This window comes from Hibiscus syriacus, unplaced genomic scaffold (assembly GCF_006381635.1).
Source record: "Hibiscus syriacus cultivar Baekdansim isolate YM2019G1 unplaced genomic scaffold, ASM638163v2 tig00005459_pilon, whole genome shotgun sequence".
NCBI lineage: Eukaryota > Viridiplantae > Streptophyta > Magnoliopsida > Malvales > Malvaceae > Hibiscus > Hibiscus syriacus.
The window spans coordinates 1,063,431-1,082,031 of record NW_024062058.1 but is presented as its reverse complement, the minus strand read 5'-3'; the positions used below and the strand labels follow the sequence as shown (position 1 = coordinate 1,082,031).

The following is an 18,601-nucleotide window of genomic DNA, read 5'->3' as shown; positions in this document are numbered from 1 at the left end:
TGCCATATTATCGTAGCAGTTGTGATTTATTGATGGAGTGAATAAAGATCAACCTTTAAAGTTAAGTGATCAAATTAAAACTTTTCAGAATCTAAAAATCAAAATGAGAGTAAGATTAAAATTGAGTGGTGAAACTTATCATTTATCTTTTAAAAGGAAAAAAGGGTGGTGACAATGAATGCTTTTGATTTTTGATCCAATACTTTGTTTTACATGGAAAATAATAGGATTGATATCTTAAAGAAATGTATTTATACTTTTATATTTTGTCAAATGGTTAGCCAATGACGAGTTTAATTTAATAATGGGATGTATATTGAACAAATAGTTTATTTTTTTTATTAAAAATATAGTTTGAGTTAATTAAGCTGAGACGGCTCACATGGTGAGCCCTTAATTACGAACAAGCAAGGTGACCGATACTGCACGTGGCCATCACTTTCATGCTGAAGAACATACTCCAACTGCAACAAATTTGGGTTTAAAAAGAACAAATCAAAATGTGTATATACTTATTCTAGGGACTCGACACAATTTTCAGCTGATGAAGTAATGGTTTGAGATTTAGGGTTTAGGGTTTTGTATTTCATGCATATTAATGGTTATATTTTATTTTATTAATCTGTGGTAAGTAGATGCAGTATCTGTTTAAACATAATTCTCAGCCTTTTGATATTAAAAGCTCACACCACTAACATTTATGGTACTTGAACCTGAAACGAAACAACAACAATTCTTTTATTATCGAGATCGTTTGATTAGTAATTTTGAAGAATGGCAGTTTATCTTTCTCTTTCTCCCTGACGTAAATGTGGGTCTCATTTCAATACTCAGTATTTTTCATTTCAATTCATTTAGTCCTTTCGCCTTACCTATTGCGAGTAGATCCCGGAAAATTATTAATTATTGAAGAATTGCACATGCATGGTTGAAAATAAATTCGTATTACTTGCTAGATTAATCACAAAAACAGGATATGATTACGTTTTTTGACGTTGAAATGCACACATTTAGCAAATCAATTAGACATGATTAATAAAAAACGGCTAACGCTGAAAAAAGAAACGGAATAGAAAATTAGAAGCTTGCATATGAATATAGATAGGTTTATTATCAGGTATATTGATAGTGAATTTCTTAAAAAATTAGGGATGGACATGGGTCGGGTCGGGTAGAGTCAATTTTTGGTCCACCCAACCCGGTCCGAAAATTATACATCCTCTATTACATCCGAACTCGACCTGAAAAATATACACCTTTCGTTTGACTCGAATTTGACCTATCTTTTTTAGTTAAAGTTCAAACTCGACCCAACATGAAATCATATATTTATTAAAAATATATTACTTTTATTCGATAAAAATAGGGATTTATTGAAAAATAATATATATTGAGGAATATTTTGCAATTATCCCTAAATATATAAGGTAAATATATATATTTTTGGGTCGGTTGAGTATTTTTCAACCTAAATCCGACTGACCCGACCCAAACATAACCTCTAAAAAATCCAATCCGACCCGAACCTAAAATCTTTTTTAAAAAATCCAACTCATCAATCAGGTCTAGTCAAGCTAGAACCCTTCGGATTCGGATCCCATGCCCTTCCCTAGTTAAGATAGTAACAAGTGTTTATGCTTTGTTGGTTTAATTCGGAAATTGCTATTGAAGGTTGGGTCTATTTGGGTGGCTTGGGTGCATGCGTACATTGTGAAGCAGAATTCTTTATGTCTTGCTCCCAGGGAAGTAGCTGGACTTGGAGATGTCTTCTACAGCTTCGAGCTAGAGCAGGTATGATTCATGGCTTGTCGGGGACTTCTTTTTCTTCCTACGTTTGATTTGGGATGAGCTGAGGGTGCATCGTGTGAAAATTCCTTGGGGTAGGCTTGTATGGCATTCGGGTCACGTCCTTAAATTTTCTGTGATAGCTTTGATGGCGGTTCTTGATGGGCTGACGACTAAGGCTCGGCTTTTGTCTTTCGGGTTGCAGATTGACGGACTGTGTGAGTTTTGTTCTAAAGTGTTGGAGTCGAGGGACCACTTGTTTTTTACTTCTTGTTTAACAAAAGTTGTTTGGGCTGGTGTCTTGGGGCTGTGCAATCAGTCGATAGTTGTTCTTGATTGGAATGAGGAGTTTCTTTGGGCTTGTCGGCAGCTGAAAGGCAGGTCTTTATTATCTGCTTTGCTTCGTCTTGCTTGGAATTATTACATCACGATGATTTGGAGGGAGCGGAATAATAGACACTTCGAGGGGTCGCGGCTTCTGTGGATAGCTTGGTGGATCGGATTAGGGAGGCAGTTCGGTTGCCATTTAGTGGGTTAAAAGTTAATTCCGGTGGTCCTGTAAATAGTGCTTGGTGTACAGGGTGGGGATTGATTGTTTAAATTGTCCTGTTCTTTTTTATTGTTTGGTTTTTTCATGGGTGTATAGGGGCTGTTTTGCTTAGGATGTTTGTTGTTCTGTGGTTGAGTTTGGAATATAAAGCAAATTCATCCAAATATATATGTATGTGTGTGTGTGATTTTTTAAACTAATGAAAATTAATTTTATTTAATAAAAAATATGTAATACAATAAAATTTCAATCCCATAAACTAAAAATATATAAAAACTAAAATAGACTAATTATATTAACCATCCATTTCTACTAAAATCATCAAAGAACATAATTTAGTCATTAAATAATAAAAATATGATCATATATGAAAAAGATTAAAAAATTGGATCAAACTAAAAAAAATAAAAGATATGAACAAATACCATTGTTGACGGTGAAGGATAAGTACCATCAACACTAAGGATGCATTTAGTTCACGGAATGTATGATAACTTTTGGGGGCGTTTGGATGGGAGAATGTGGGATTCCCATAAGAATGGAATTCACATTCTCCCGTTCCGGGAATGAAATTCCCGGTAATGTAAGATTACCAATAGTGGATTTTTTTGGGTATATTACCGGGAATGTCATTACCTCCATTTCCTTATGTATTGTTGGATTACCAGCGTTTTAGACTAAAATGCCCTTAATTTTTTTTCAAAAATATCATTCTTCTGTCATTGAATAATAAAAATTCTACGAATGTTAAATTACAAATTTATCCTTAAACTATTTTAGATTTACAAAAAAAAAGTCTATAATTAAAATTTTATATGAAGTTCAGGGGTTAAAATAAAAATTTACCCTTTCATTAAACCTTTTTAGATTTTCAATTTTATAAAAAAAATTATATAAATTTTATAAATTTAAATTTTTTAAAGAAAATATATAAATATTTCCCAACTTGTTAAAAAAAACAAATATATAATAAGGATAATTTGGTCAAATATACATTCCAATAATCTTTTATTCCTTTAACCAAACACGGTAATATTATATTCCTGCTAAACCAACCAAACACAAAATACAACATTCCCAGTAATCATATTCCCTGGTAGTCTTACATTCCCACTTGTAATCTTACATTTTCACTGGTAATCTTACATTCCGTGAACCAAACGCACCCTGGGAATAAGATTATCGGAATGTAACATTACTTTGGGAATGTTGTATTACCATGTTTGGTTTGCTTAGCAGGAATGTAAGATTACAGTGTTTAGTTGGAGGAATATAAGATTACTTGGATGCATATTTTTACCAAATTATCCTTGTGATATATATTTTTAACAAGTAAAACTTTAATATTAAATTGCAAATATTTGAATAAAAATCTATAAAAATATTTTAATTATTACACTATCTTTTTTTTAATTAAGCTAAGGTGATTACAAATAGTATATGTTCTAAATATACTCTCAACCATTTGACAATGAACGTTCAATCACTCTGCTACAGTCGTTGGTGCTCGAACTCATGACCTATCGAAACAACAATAATTCCTTTAACCGCTGAGGTAAGTTAGTTTGTGCAATTATTACGCTATCTAAGTTTAAAGAAAAATACATTTAAATTATAATTAGTATATTAGTACATTAAACTTATAACTTTAAATAATTTTTATAAGTATCATATTTATTTATATAAAATATAATATAATATAAAAAACAATATTGTAATCTCGAGTGGACACATATATTATTTTTTAATGTATAAAATCTATTTTTAATAACTCAAAATTAAATATTATTTAAATAATTATATTTTTACAATAATAATATTTTCACCTCATGAAATTATAAAATAATTAATATACTAAGTATTAAAAATATAAAACAATTTTAACTACTCAAATTTATTAATATTTATTAAATTAAACTCTTTGTATATTATTATTATTAAGTTTATAATTTTGAGTAAAACACGGAGAATAAGAATTGAGAATGATCCATATGAAAAAAAATTATTATTTCAGGGATATTTATGTCCAAAGTGGTGGGAATTGTTCATTACCTAAGAATTTGAAGGTAATGGCATTCCCACCATTTTAACAAAAAAATGCTACTATTGGTAATAAGTTATTAGTTGATAATGATATTTTTCATGAACCAAACATGAAAATAAAATTCCGGAAAAGATCATCCCCGAAACAAACACCCCCTAATATGAAAACAAGTACAACCACAATTATATGTTACAAACTGACTTTATCACAACTTAAACGTAGCATATTGTGATGATTACAGATATCTATCAATGTGAGATAATTGAATCGATGGTCTAAATTAGAGGTATGTCAACAAGATAACTAAATAAATGAGATGGTGACAAATTTAATCTTGAAAAAGAGAGAAAACCATGATTCAAGAGGATAAAAGAACCCAACAACATTTATTAGAGAATGGAAATATATATTAAACAAAATAACAACAAAAAATAAAAATTAAAGAGATAAAAGGAAAAAAGAGAGAAGAAGAAACGAATATGAATGACAACATAACCAGAGTTATGTGAAAAATATAAGGAACCAAAATTTAATTTACATTTTTAAAACGAATAGTTAATTAAAAATAAATGAATCTAAAAAGTTATAAATCAATATATTTGAATTATTTAGGATTTAAATCAAATAAAATATAAAACAAAAATTATCCTAAGACTTACTTTTAGTATTCACGAGACTCAAATTCAAAATTTGATTTAAAAAGACACTGGACCCAACCGGCATCTTTATGTATCTGTTGAATGTTTTGGGTTGAGACCCCATTGTAGGGCTCGGAAGGTCCAGAGCCCTTCAGCTTGGTATCTAATGTAAAGGGCTTCATTCTTCTGCTTCTTTATCTTCTTCTTTTTTGTCTTAATTATAAAATAAGTGTCCAAACTATAGCCTTTTTCATGAATTAGTGTCTAAACTATATTTTGAATGATCTTGGTGCCTAAAGTTACAAACGTTATCATTTTAGGTGTTTGAACCGTCAATGGCGTTATTTTCCTCCATTAAGTGACACATATCACATTATGATTATTTTAAACATTTTATTTAAAAATAAAATTATATTTAAAAAACAAAGAAATTTTGAAATAACACAAAAACTTTAAAAACCTTCATTTCAACCCCTAAACTCATGTTGGTCGCTGCCCTTTGCGTTGCCAAAGTTCCACCCGACCTCACCTTCCTCTGAATACCAAAACCCCTATGAAATTCCAACTGATCGACAACGAATCGGCGTTTGTAACGGAGAAAATTGATGTCGTTCACGGTCCTGACACCTAAAGTGGTAACGTTTGTAACTTTAGGCATTGAGATCATTCAAAAAATAGTTTAGACACCTATTCATGAAAAAACAGTATAATTTAGACACTTAGTTTATAATTAAGCCAATTTTAATAGATAAAGGCTTCATTCTTGTTGTATTGGGGTAGTTCTGCGGTGCGGCGCCTAAAAAACGGCTAATATACGACGTGACCGGTTAAAATTTAGACCGGTTATGTTATATTATTTAACCGGAAATATTATAAAGTACAATAACATACTAAGTAGCGCTTATATAATGTAATAGGTAGGCTTATATTTACCTATTTTATAAGTAAACCGGTATATTTATACCGATAGCATTGCAAATTTACCTATTACATTATAATATGTTGAAAGTGTCCATACTTTTTATAAAAATGATCGATAATTTTTTTAAAGTTATGTAATTTATGTTTCAATTTTTTTTAATAGTGTTTCATGTTTTCCACCTACAATATTAATTTAATAATTTCATTTACATAAAAAATTATTTGATTGTTTTGATATTTTATAAAATAATATTTAGAATTTAAATTTAACAATATTAACCAAAGATAATAATAAATATGTAATATATATATTTATTGTTTTTAATTTAATAATAATATATATCGTAACGTAAAAAATAAATCATTAGATGCCTATAATTACTAAATTAATATCTTAAAACTCACTCAAAAGATAAGCTTAAATTAATGTTTTCCACAGTGAAAAAAGTATGGACACTTTTATAAAAAGGATAGATACTTTACAAATACCTATTACATTATATAAACGATACCTATTACATTATATAAGCGCTACCTATTACATCATATTTTTACTTATTATATTGAAAGTGTACATACTTTTTATAAAAATGATCGATACTTTTTTTAAAGTTATGTAATTTATGTTTCAATTTTTTTTAATAGTGTTTCAGTTTTCCACCTACAATATTAATTAATAATTTCATTTACACAAAAATTATTTGATTGTTTTGATATTTTATAAAATAATATTTAGAATTTAAATTTAACAATATTAACCAAAGATAATAATAAATATGTAATATATATGTTTATTGTTTTTAATTTAATAATAATATATATCTTAACGTAAAAAATAAATCATTAGACGCCTATAATTACTAAATTAATATCTTAAAACTCACTCAAAAGATAACCTTAAATTAATGTTTTCCACAGTGAAAAAAGTATGGACACTTTTATAAAAAGGATAGACACTTTACAATATAATCACTACCTATTACATTATATAAACGATACCTATTACATTATATAAGCGCTACCTATTACATCATATTTTTACTTATTATATTGAAAGTGTCCATACTTTTTATAAAAATGATCGATACTTTTTTTAAAGTTATGTAATTTATGTTTCAATTTTTTTTAATAGTGTTTCATGTTTTCCACCTACAATATTAATTTAATAATTTCATTTACATAAAAAATTATTTGATTGTTTTGATATTTTATAAAATAATATTTAGAATTTAAATTTAACAATATTAACCAAAGATAATAATAAATATGTAATATATATGTTTATTGTTTTTAATTTAATAATAATATATATCGTAACGTAAAAAATAAATCATTAGTCGCATATAATTACTAAATTAATATTTTAAAACTCACTCAAAAGATAACCTTAAATTAATGTTTTCCACAGTGAAAAAAGTATGGACACTTTTATAAAAATGATAGATACTTTATAACTACCTATTACATTATATAAACGATACATATTACATTATATAAGCGCTACCTATTACATCATATTTTTACCTATTATATTGAAAGTGTCCATACTTTTTATAAAAAGGATCGATACTTTTTTTAAAGTTATGTAATTTATGTTTCAATTTTTTTAATAGTGTTTCATGTTTTCCACCTACAATATTAATGTAATAATTTCATTTACACAAAAAATTATTTGATTGTTTTGATATTTTATAAAATAATATTTAGAATTTAAATTTAACAATATTAACCAAAGATAATAATAAATATATTTTCACAGTGAAATAAGTATGGACACTTTTATAAAAAAAAATAGATACTTTACAATATAACTGGTAAAAATATGACAAAACCAGATTCATTATGACAAAACCGGTAAAATTTACTTGATATGTTAAAAGTATGGACACTTTTATAAAAAGAATAGATACTTACCGATAACCAAAGTTTACCGGTTACCAAATTTTTTAATAGTTTTTCATATTTTCTACCTAAAACATTATTAGTTGTCAACATAATAGGTACCGCTAAACCGAATTTATTAAATACATTTTAATGTATCCGGTACTGCCGTATATTAGCCGTATATTAACCCGCCTTTCCAGAGACAAACCCGTTGTATTGTTAGCGGCCAATGGGCCAACTGATATGCAATAAGTGATATTATTGTATAAGTAAAACGTAACTCACTCGACTCAACTTGATCGAACACTCATAATTGATTATAGTTTAACGTCAATGCGAGCTCGGAGTAATAACCTTTTTCTCATGAGCTCCAAGCCACACAACTTGTGTTTACGATAACAATGCAATCGAGTTAAGATTCCATCAAATTCATACTTGTTTAGTGGTAGCAAAATAACATGTATTTGCCATGTGCAGAGAGGATGAACTCACAATCCATGGCAGAACAGGTTGAAGAAAAAGGTGACATTGCAGCCTTCCTTTTTAACTGATGTCTCTGTCGTTTTTCTACTAACCCAACCTCCCGACCTACCTTTTGTCTATCTCTAATCTCCTGCTCGTGATACATTATATTATTGATAATTTCGGAAAGAATAAAGCTTTCTTTTTATATGCAAAATGGCCACCATTTGTTTTGTCTTAAGGCCGAACCCTACCACCCAACAATATTAAAAAGAAAAAAGATATCTTTTTTCTTTCTGGGGAAATTAAGGCCGTACATCACCATCGTTAGTGGAATAACTCTTCTCACCTACTGCAGCATCTCAATGATTAATGGTTAAGCATTATTTGCCTCTTGTTTATATGCTGAACAAGTTTTAGTTGCAGTTTATGGTGGTGGCCTTTACCATTTGCTTTAAATAAAGAGAATAACTTTGTTACATAAATTGAATGTTCTTCATCCAAGTTTCAACTAACTGCATTTCATTACGTCAATGGACATGTCATTACTCAGAAGTTGACAGCTACACATATTTATTGTACTCGTAACTAATCTTTAGCACAACTTCGGACGGACCAACAAATATACATCAAATCTTTACCAAAAAAAAAAAACCCAGAGAAACAGAGAAAGACTAGTCTGCAGGTCATAACAGCATAGCAAAATGATAATGGGAAGAATGGAAATTCCCTGAATGATGTAATTATTACAACAAAATACGAGCAATGGAGTTGTGTCTTGTTTCTTTAACCTGTTTTGATTTGATTTCTTCAGCACATCTTAGAGTCTTCTCGATGTGGTATCCCCCTCCAATGCTCACTTCCCTCTCTAAGTGACTGCAGTAGCTCTCGAATACACTCACGTTCACATGCAACTTGAAATCCATCAAGAACAAAAACTCAACCTCCAATTCATTCAGTTCCTTCGTTGTCAATCCCCCTACTCGTGCAAAGTAGGAATTCCTGTAGTTCCTGCTCCATACGAAACACCAACACCATTACAGCATTGTGTACTGTAAAAAGATATAATACTGGCAAGAGAAGAGGAGGGAAAAAAGATACTCACGTGTCTTCAACATACTTGGAAGCGACCATAATGATAGTTATGAGAAGCCTGTGTACGTTTCTCGCATCGACACGGAACCATGGATTTGCCTGGCAGAAGCGATCGATATACACGTATGCGACCACATAAATGGATGGTCCGGCTTTGGTGTACTTGAAGATCCTTTCTAGGTAGGACTGAATTGTCATGTCCGGTGTCTCGTGGCAATCGAAAACTCTGCTTCTGAAATCTTTTGTGAAGAACGTCCATTCACAGTTGTTGGCGATCCTTTGGTTTCTGGCCATCGTTCTCTCGATGAGAGAAGCTAAGACTGAGATCACCAATGGGGTGTCTGCATCGTTCTGGTAGGAGTAGGAGTAGAGATCGGATCGAAGCTTTCTTGGAGAGATTGTAAGGGAAGATGCGGCCATTTGTTTGAGTTCAGGCGAAAGATACAGGCTGTGAGGTTTATTGAGGGGGATTATATAGTGGGATTGATTTAGTTGGTAATGTAAAGAAAGATGGGACAGTGAATAAAGAAAGAGAGATGAAATTAGCCAACATTATACATATAATTAGAGTTAAAGGTTCCACCACAGTTGAGATTAAAGAGAAAGCAGATAAGGTTGATTGATTTGTGTAGGGTTGTTTAAAAATATCCGATCTGATTGATTTAGTTTGTTGATCCCTCGACCAGAATCTAAAAAATCGGATAATTTTCTAAAAAGATTATCTGACCGGACTGGATATCCAACCTATGATTTTTACCTGGTAGTTGGGTTGGGTTTGGTGCAAAAAAAAATTATAATCAGGTACCCGAGCCGATCCAATAATTTTAATTTTATATATATATAATACTAACTTCAAATCAATAAGTTTTGTGTATGGATCATATATTATGAACTTTTAAATTTTCATGTATTATGTATTTTTTTTAAATTAAATTAAAAAGTTATATATATATGAACTAGGTATATGTGACCAAAAAATGTGAATATCTGAATTTTACGAGTATCTAGATTTAACGGGCTAGATTATGAGTCGAACAAATATACTATCCGAAGAATTAGATATATGGTATTTCGAGTAACCGAAACTGCAGGTACCCGATTTTAAACCCCTAGTTTTGTGTACCTCAAACCATATCCTTTGGTTAAATAACGTAGAGGTAAGTGACCGACAGAGGGATGAAGGCAAAGGATGGGCAGTGAACAGAAAGACGCAGCTTCGTGCTGTCAAGATTTGGACCCATAAAAACAAGACGCCCTTAGGATTAGGGAGATGTGTTCTATTGCAATTCTGCTAGTTATTGTTGGCCATTTTTCTCAAGGTTGCATTGCTCTTTAGAGTTTCGAGCTTCTTGTCCTTTTTTTTCATTGGAACAGTTTCAGTAAGTGTGGCTTTCCATGATTTAGGGATAGTCTTCGTTCAAGTTTTAGTAGCGGGTGTTGTTTAGTTGATGTGTTGGGTTGGAGTTTGGTTTGTACGATGTTACAGTTTTGTGTGTTTTTTTTATTATTACCACCTCAATGCACATTATTTTTTCCTTTATTTAGAGTTAAAAAATCAAAGGTTTTGCAGTTTTAGACTTTAGGACTTTTTGGTGTTTTAAAAAATCAAAGATTTTTTAGTTTTAAAAATTATAAAGAAAATTGGAAATCAAATTATATGTCGTGTATTTTTTTTTTATAGAAAGTCACTAGTTTTATTAAAAATAAAAAATATTCAAAATTACAATGAAGATTTATAAACATATTCATAAATATAAAATATAATTATGATATTTTTTTTTATTACCATTTAGACAATAACTAGCCACCTAAATTATATAAGGGCCAAAGAAAGAAAAAGTTAAAATAAAAATACGAACAATCTGACTGCATCGGTAAACGAACCACAAAAGGAGATGAAGTTGTTTGAAAGATCACCAATAAATCGTAAATCAGAGTCAAGCGACATGAGAAAACTATCCTCGAACGCAAAACACGTATCCAACTCAATCATAGAGTCCAAAGATGGGAATATCATCATGATAAGAAATAAGCGACATCTTGATCAGTCGTGACATGTCAAATCCAACCTTGAGAAAAAATAAACAAAAACAACACAAAAAATCGTAGGCTACAAAAAGACAGAGAAAAACATGCCATAAAGACAGAGATAAACGTATCATAAAGGCATAGAACATGTCACAAAGATATAATTATTCTTATTGAAAATTTAAAAGAAAATAAAGAAAAATAACCAACATTAAAACTGGTGTCGCAGTCGGTTAAATAAAATTAAAAGAAGAAAAAGTTAGATTGATCAATAAATTTAATAGAAAAATTTGTAAAGAAGAAAAAGAAAAGAAAAGGGAGGAGGAAGAAAGTGATCGTATGTTCTTATATGTCAAGTATTTCTTAAATAATAGATTTTTATTTTATTAGTATTAATATGCAACTTTAAAATAATAACGAAACAAAATTTTATATATTTATTTTAATAAAAAATCTTAGTGATATAAAGTAAAATATAAATATAATATAGACATATTTTGCATGTTACTTGAAGCACACCGACACTAAATTCACCTTATCTCTCGGTTGGTATATTTATTAAAAATATGAATGTATTTTAGAAATTAAAAGTGTATTTTAGAATAATAAGTGTAGTAAGGAAATACAACCATTACGTATTATTATACCAATTCAATACTATATAAAGAAAACATATTATTTTATACATTTGCAAGCGGCCAAACCCTAAAATATTGGAATCATCATAAATCACTATTGATTAAATTCTCACCATCAAAATCAAAATTATAAAATTGAAGTAACGAAAGAAAACGATTTTAAGATAATATCAAATCAAATCTTAAAATTTCGAAAACCATACGAAAGTGTTCATATCTCAATGTCAATCTTTAACAATAGACGCACATACCAAGCAATATCTGTGATAAATAAATTATTATTATTCTTTGAAGTCCTGAGTTTGGATACTAGAAATGTTAGGAATTTTTTTTATATAACTACCAATATCTGTTCTATTGATCGACTTATCCGGATCGGGTATTGCAGAGGCAAGAACGATCCTCCCAACCTAGTTTACTCAATTCACAATCGCCTGGATTCGAACCCCTAACTTTGCTTAAGGGATCTAGTACTTCATCCTACTACATTAATTGGTTGTTGGTAAAACCATAAATTTATCAATATAAAATATAGAATTTCAACCTAAAATCAATATAAGAAAACTGAGGTTAAATAAGACTAAACATCATAAACTGTTTAATAATATTTTAAAAACCGAACTGAATGCAGCGTTAAGGTTAAGCGTGTTCATTATAAATATCCAATAATTTTTAGGGTAAATTACGCATTTAGTATCTAAGCTATCAGTTTTGATCCGTTTTAGTATCTAAATTAAAAAAAGTCAACGTTAAATTTTGAACAGATGTACTAAAATGAAACAAAAGCTATAAATTTTAATGGTGGAATTCTACAATGAAACAAAAACTAAACTTTATGTATTGTTTTGAAAAAAAACTAAAAGTTTAAATACTAAAATGAAAAAAAACTAATAGTTTAGGTACCAAACGTATAGTTATCCTAAATTTTAATTGGGTTAATAGAATAAATAATTCAGATCAAGTATTTTTTGAACACCTCTAATTAAGATTCACTTGAATGAAATTGGCAAAATTGGCCCAATAGCCAATAGGCTATGTTGGTAAAAAAATTGGTCCATTAGGCCATCTTCAAAATTAATTTGAGATATATGACATTTGGTACAGTGACTTGGAACTTATCACGTCAACATGTCAAGTTTCAATAAAATATATATATTTTTTATTAAAATTCGTTACTCGAATAAAAAATATTACTCGGGCAAACTCGTCATGCCGGTACTATAACATTTATCGTAGATCCCTAAAATAAAATCTGAGTTAGACTAATGGGCTATTTTTTTACCCGCTTGGCTTATTGGGTCAATTTTGTCAATGAAATTTGCACCAACTGAGCCCGGTAGAACTTGGTTAGCTTGGCCCAACTGTACAAACATTGGCCCAACATCACCAGCCGTACAAATTAGCAGAACATGTATGTGCATGGATGAAAGTTGTGCTTTCTTGGCAAACAAACACCATCTCAACAACCTTAACCCAATAGTTTTTCAAATATTTTCCTTTTAACGTCAAATCACATGCTGAAACTGGGAAAACCCACAAAAATTTCAAAGCTTATTTTCTTTGTATTTGTCCATGGGGAATAAATGGTGCATTCTTTTTTGATAATAAAAGCATTTTCATATAACAAATAGGAATGGCAACAGGTCGGGTTCGGGGTGGGTTTTACTCGTTTCGTATCCGAACTCGAAATGAATCCCTGACCCTGACCCGATTCCCGACGGATTTTTTATCGGGGTGCTCCATCGGGGATTTTTTTTGCCCCGTTCCCGAATCCGACCCAAAATATTATACCTAAACCCGAACCCGAAAATATTTTATATATAATTAATATAAAATATATACAATATTCTATATATAATTAATATAAAATATATAAAATATTATATATATATATATATATATATATATATATAATCGGGGCGGGGCGGAGATACCTTGCCCCGAACCCGACTCGAAAAAATCTCCGAAAAAAATTCCCGAACCCGACCTGACCCGAACTTAATCGGATTTCAGATTTTTCCGTCAGGTTTGGGTCATACTGCCATCCCTAATAACAAATCCAAGTGCTTCCTACTCTTACACGTATTTCCGGAATATTGCACGGTTTTCACCAAAAAGTCTGCAACATAATTCGCTGCACGGGAAACATGCTGGATTTGAGTTTGCCGATTATGATTGTCTTAGCTCAAGTTGGAAACTTTGCTTGAGCTCTTCAACTTCAACTATGGGTTGCGGAAAACACCGTACAAGGGATTCAAATTGTAATTGCTGTCGTATATTCGGTATTATCACATTTATTGTAATCGATGATATAACATATATTAATATGTCGATTGCAGATGTCGAAGTCATACAATAACGGTCGCAAATGACACTATTATTGTCATATCGTGGACCGTACCTTTTTGTTTTTGTGTTGTTACCTCTAAGATTGGTAAAGCCACATGTAAAAGCTGCGAGTTATACCTACTGACGTAGTTGCATGGGTTTGGTTTTGGCCACGGTATTACTTGATTTTAAAGCAGAAGCAGTCATGTTGCTTGGGTTTTAATGAACTTGTCCATAAATTGCAACTTAAAAGGATAAAGAAATTCCAACTCTCAATTGCAGGACATAATAAGCAACATCCATTTAAATGCAGATGCTTAACATGAAACCTCGCGTTAAAAAATTAACGGAATTCAAAGATTCAATTATCAAAATAAGACATGTCGAAAATAAAATTGAAAAAGATGTAATTTTTTAAAATTGGTGATTAAAATCAAACAAATCGAATCAATGTTGTTTATCCTTTAAAGAATTTTGGGAGTTAAGTTGCTGGCAAAGGGAAAAGCAGCAAGCTTCAAAGGTTGAAAAAGAAAATCTTATCCCACACATAAAGATGGGTTACTTATGAATCACAGGTTTCAAGCGACAACAGCTTTTAAAGTACACCACCAAATTATTATGGCAATAATTACAAAATTACAAAAATGAAACCAAGTGTTTCTCAAGATTAATTAGCTTTAGAATTTTGTATTAGATTTTTCAAAATTTTGTTCTGACCTCAGAATCCACCAAATCCACACAAGACAAACCCTAGTTCTAGCTTCATCTACCCTCATTATCATAAGATCTTCAACTTAAAGCCAAGAGCACACCAATTTGCTTAATAAGTTGTTCAAACATTTTAGTTTCAGAGACCGGACACTAGAGCATGTTATTTACAAGCCAAGATGCAGCAATATTTCCACCGTCCTCTCACCGCCGCCGCCGCCCCATCAACTTCGCCGCCATCGGAGCCTGATTTAACATCTTTCCAGCCACTTTCCTTGGACCCCACCGCACCGGATTACACCTCCCTCCTCTCCGACGAACTCTTACTCAACGTTTTCTCCAAGCTTCCCATCTCTCAACATGTCTCCAATTCCTTGGTCTGCAAACGCTGGTTGTACCTCCACGGCCGGTTGGTGCAGTCCCTTAAAGTTACAGATTGGTCGTTTCTTACTTCGGGTCGGGTATTTAACCGGTTCCCCAATCTAACCGATTTAGACTTGGTCCGTTCGTGTATTGGGGTGTCAAAGTGTTCCGGCACTATATTAACCCACAAAACTATGTCGGTTCATGTCGATACTGGTTTTACTCTCGGCGGATTTCTCGAGAAAACGGCGTTGTTGCCGTCAAATGAGGTCGACGAAGGGCTTACGACGATAGCCGAAAAGTACCCGAATTTACAGAGATTATTGGCGATTGGTGCCAGCGAGCGAGGGTTGTTAAGAATAGCCGAGGAGTGTTCCACGTTGCAGGAATTGGAGCTACATCGTGGAGGGGATTTGGCTTTGAAGGCCCTTTCGGGGATTAAAAATTTACAGGTAGTGAAACTGATTGGGTTCATTGATGTGTTGTACAACTCGACGATTTCAGATATTGGGTTAACGCTGTTGGCTCAAGGGTGTAGAAGATTAGTTAAGCTCGAGCTCTGTGGGTGTGAAGGGAGCTATGATGGGGTTAAGGCGATTGGGCAGTGTTGTCAAATGCTCGAAGAGTTGACCCTTTCTGAACATAGAATGGATGGTGGGTGGTTAGCTGGGCTCTCGTTTTGTGGGAACTTGAAGACCCTGAGGCTTCGGTTTTGTAAAAGTATTGATAAGTGGCCAGGCGCAGATGAGCATTTGGGGTCTTGTTTGACTCTCCAAGAGTTGCACTTGCAGGGCTGTCAAATTCGGGAGACGCAGAGTGTTAAAGCTTTGTTCTTGGTTTGCCAGAATGTTAGGGATATTGTTTTACATGATTGTTTTGGCTTGGAGGATGATGTGTTTGGCCTCGCAAGCATTTGTAGGTACGAGTCTCCTTTTCCATTTTCAATAGGATCATTTCTTTTACTTTGATTGCTGTGATTCATGTGTAGTTTCGGATGCTTAACTAAAGCTAGCTGCCAACCTTTGATTCATAGAGAGTACTTGTTTTATGTTTCATAATGCATTGTTAGTTTGTAGGAAACTAGTGATCTTATTAGAGAATATGACTTTGATAGTTGATTTAGGGCCAGTTTGTAGGAAACCGGTAATATTTTCGGTAATAACATAGCAATGAATTTGTGGAAAGTTCACAATCCAAATGACCAAGTGGACATTTCCTTGCTCTTGATGCTTAATAGTTTGAAATGTCTCAGTGATCTGTTCATGGTGTGGCTTCGAAATCAGTTTACAACCATTTTCTGCTCTCCCTATTCGAAATCTGACGGCGGGTATGCATTGTTATTTTCTGTAACTTTATAGGAGAGTGAAGCTTCTTTCTTTGAAAGGATGCTCGTTGCTAACTATAAAAGGTTTGGAATCGGTAGTGATTTCATGGAAAGAGCTTCAACGATTGAGAGTGATGTCGTGTCGTAATATAAAGGATACTGAAATCACACCCGAATTGGCAACCTTGTTTTCTACATTGAAAGAGCTGAAATGGAGACCGGATTCCCGGTCTCTGCTATCGTCGAGTCTTGCAGGGACTGGAATGGGGAAGAAAGGGGACAGATTCTTCAAGAGATGGAAGGATTGACCGTGCTGCTCGATTCCACACAATCTGGTTTTGAAGCAGCTGCAAAAAGAGATGTGAAAAGAAACAAGTGTAAACACCGTAGGATTCAACAATCACAATCCATGTTCCCGAACTTGATGCGTTCATGATGATGATAACGGGGGAGGAACTGCCATTCTTACACTCATGTAGCCAGCTTATCAGAGTTTGTCATATGAATTGTTTGATGGAGTCGTTCCTGTATAGCCCTGTGTGCCAACATCTAACAATAGTTACTTTGTTAAATGTATTTTAGTGGCAGTGGTCATTTTTTTCTAGTTTCGTTAACAAGTAATCATCTGACTTGTTAGTTGATGTAAACGGAAGGGTTAATAATGTAGTTCATTGTTCTTACGCTCTTTGTTCGAAGTTCAAACTCACTGAAGTGAGGTTTTAATGGGTTAATTATTTTGCCCCAATTCGTGCCGTTGGATATGAGGACGCGTGGCGGAAATTGATTTGTAACTGCTGCGTGGAAATACCCAGCTACTCCGCCCATAGAAAACCTAAGGTGAAAAGCCCACAACTTGCCAATAATAAAATACAGGAGACAGGACTAGTACGTGTCAAAGATATTAAACAGACATCCTAAAGCTTGCGCATCCGAATCCCGAGTCGACTCAGGCGAGTTTCTCCTCTCCCTCTCTTTCTTTGACATTCTACTAGATTTGCTGTTTATCGTACAGACGATGGATTTTTCTCCTACTCACATCTGATTTGGTTAAGATCGATCCACTGCATTCTTTACATCGTTTTTATCATTCGTTACTTAAGATCCTCTAAGATTAGGATTTTTCGAAAGCGTTCAGATATGATTATCGTAGGATTGATTTAGTAAATGCGTATACCTCTTATATTGAAATATGTTTTGATTCGATCGAATCTTAAAATTTGGTTGTTTGAATTCTATGATTTTATCTCTTTTGGTGTTTCAATTAGGGCACTAAGATTTCAGATCAAATTTTGGTTGTTTTGAATTGATCATATGTTGTATATCTTCTACACAATTTCTTTATTTATATCATCTGGTATTTTTTGAAACTTTCTTGTGTTCCTTGAAAAAAAATTCTATTTGCTGAATTCAGAAACAATATTTCTCTATATGTTTATCTAGCATTGAGAATTGAAGTTGGTTGTTACAGAAATGGCAACCGGAACAGCACCGCCAAGAGGAAGTTCAGCAGCCGCTGCGAACATGAGGAGGAGGAGAACGACGAGCGGTGCTGGTGCCTCGGGAGGAGCTGCCGGCACAATGCTTCAGTTTTACACGGATGATGCTCCGGGACTCAAGATCTCCCCAAATGTGGTGCTTGTCATGAGCATTGGTTTCATTGCTTTCGTTGCCATTCTCCATGTCATGGGCAAGTTGTACTTTGTTCGTAAGGAGTGAGACACGCCTTCTTCAATGCCTTCCTGAAATAACAGTACCAAACCGAGTTAAATGTTGTGTTCTTTCAATTTTGCTTCATAAATGGATTTTCATTTGATTTCACTAATATACTCGCAC

The 18,601-nt window shown here is 32.4% G+C and overlaps 3 protein-coding genes across 5 annotated transcripts; 2 read left to right on the top strand and 1 right to left on the bottom strand.

Moving 5' to 3' along the window:
• The first annotated feature begins 1,933 nt into the window (after window positions 1–1,933).
• On the top strand, window positions 1,934–2,323 carry LOC120199441. Its single transcript, XM_039200518.1, has one exon. The coding sequence runs from the start codon at window positions 1,934–1,936 to the stop codon at window positions 2,321–2,323; it is 390 nt and encodes a 129-aa protein (XP_039056449.1).
• Window positions 2,324–8,950: 6,627 nt separating this feature from the next.
• LOC120199385 (cyclin-U2-1-like) lies at window positions 8,951–9,824 on the bottom strand. The gene is made up of 2 exons (XM_039200482.1): window positions 9,390–9,824; window positions 8,951–9,295 (listed from the first exon to the last, which is right to left on the bottom strand). Exons 1-2 carry the CDS (start codon window positions 9,797–9,799, stop codon window positions 9,031–9,033), a joined length of 675 nt encoding a protein of 224 aa, XP_039056413.1. The 5' UTR covers window positions 9,800–9,824; the 3' UTR covers window positions 8,951–9,030.
• Window positions 9,825–15,092: 5,268 nt separating this feature from the next.
• On the top strand, window positions 15,093–18,574 carry LOC120199567 (protein transport protein Sec61 subunit beta-like). Of its 3 annotated transcripts, none has more exons than XM_039200607.1 (2): window positions 15,093–16,363; window positions 16,803–17,712. In XM_039200607.1, exons 1-2 carry the CDS (start codon window positions 15,261–15,263, stop codon window positions 17,074–17,076), a joined length of 1,377 nt encoding a protein of 458 aa, XP_039056538.1. In that variant the 5' UTR covers window positions 15,093–15,260; the 3' UTR covers window positions 17,077–17,712. The 3 variants fall into 3 exon arrangements, with proteins under 3 accessions (XP_039056538.1, XP_039056539.1, XP_039056540.1); XM_039200608.1 differs by lacking the exon at window positions 16,803–17,712 and adding an exon at window positions 18,237–18,574 and having other exon boundaries at window positions 16,276–16,363; XM_039200609.1 differs by lacking the exon at window positions 15,093–16,363 and adding an exon at window positions 18,237–18,574 and having other exon boundaries at window positions 17,631–17,718.
• Window positions 18,575–18,601: the final 27 nt, after the last annotated feature.

Excerpts from the sequence above, each read along its gene's own strand:
- LOC120199441 (XM_039200518.1), top strand. The coding sequence starts at position 1,934 with ATGGCGGTTCTTGATGGGCTGACGACTAAGGCTCGGCTTTTGTCTTTC.
- LOC120199385 (XM_039200482.1), bottom strand. The coding sequence starts at position 9,799 with ATGGCCGCATCTTCCCTTACAATCTCTCCAAGAAAGCTTCGATCCGAT. Across the intron at positions 9,296-9,389 it reads TCCAAGTATGTTGAAGACAC|GAACTACAGGAATTCCTACT; the intron begins GTGAGTATCTTT and ends CGTATGGAGCAG.
- LOC120199567 (XM_039200607.1), top strand. The coding sequence starts at position 15,261 with ATGCAGCAATATTTCCACCGTCCTCTCACCGCCGCCGCCGCCCCATCA. Across the intron at positions 16,364-16,802 it reads GGCCTCGCAAGCATTTGTAG|GAGAGTGAAGCTTCTTTCTT; the intron begins GTACGAGTCTCC and ends GTAACTTTATAG.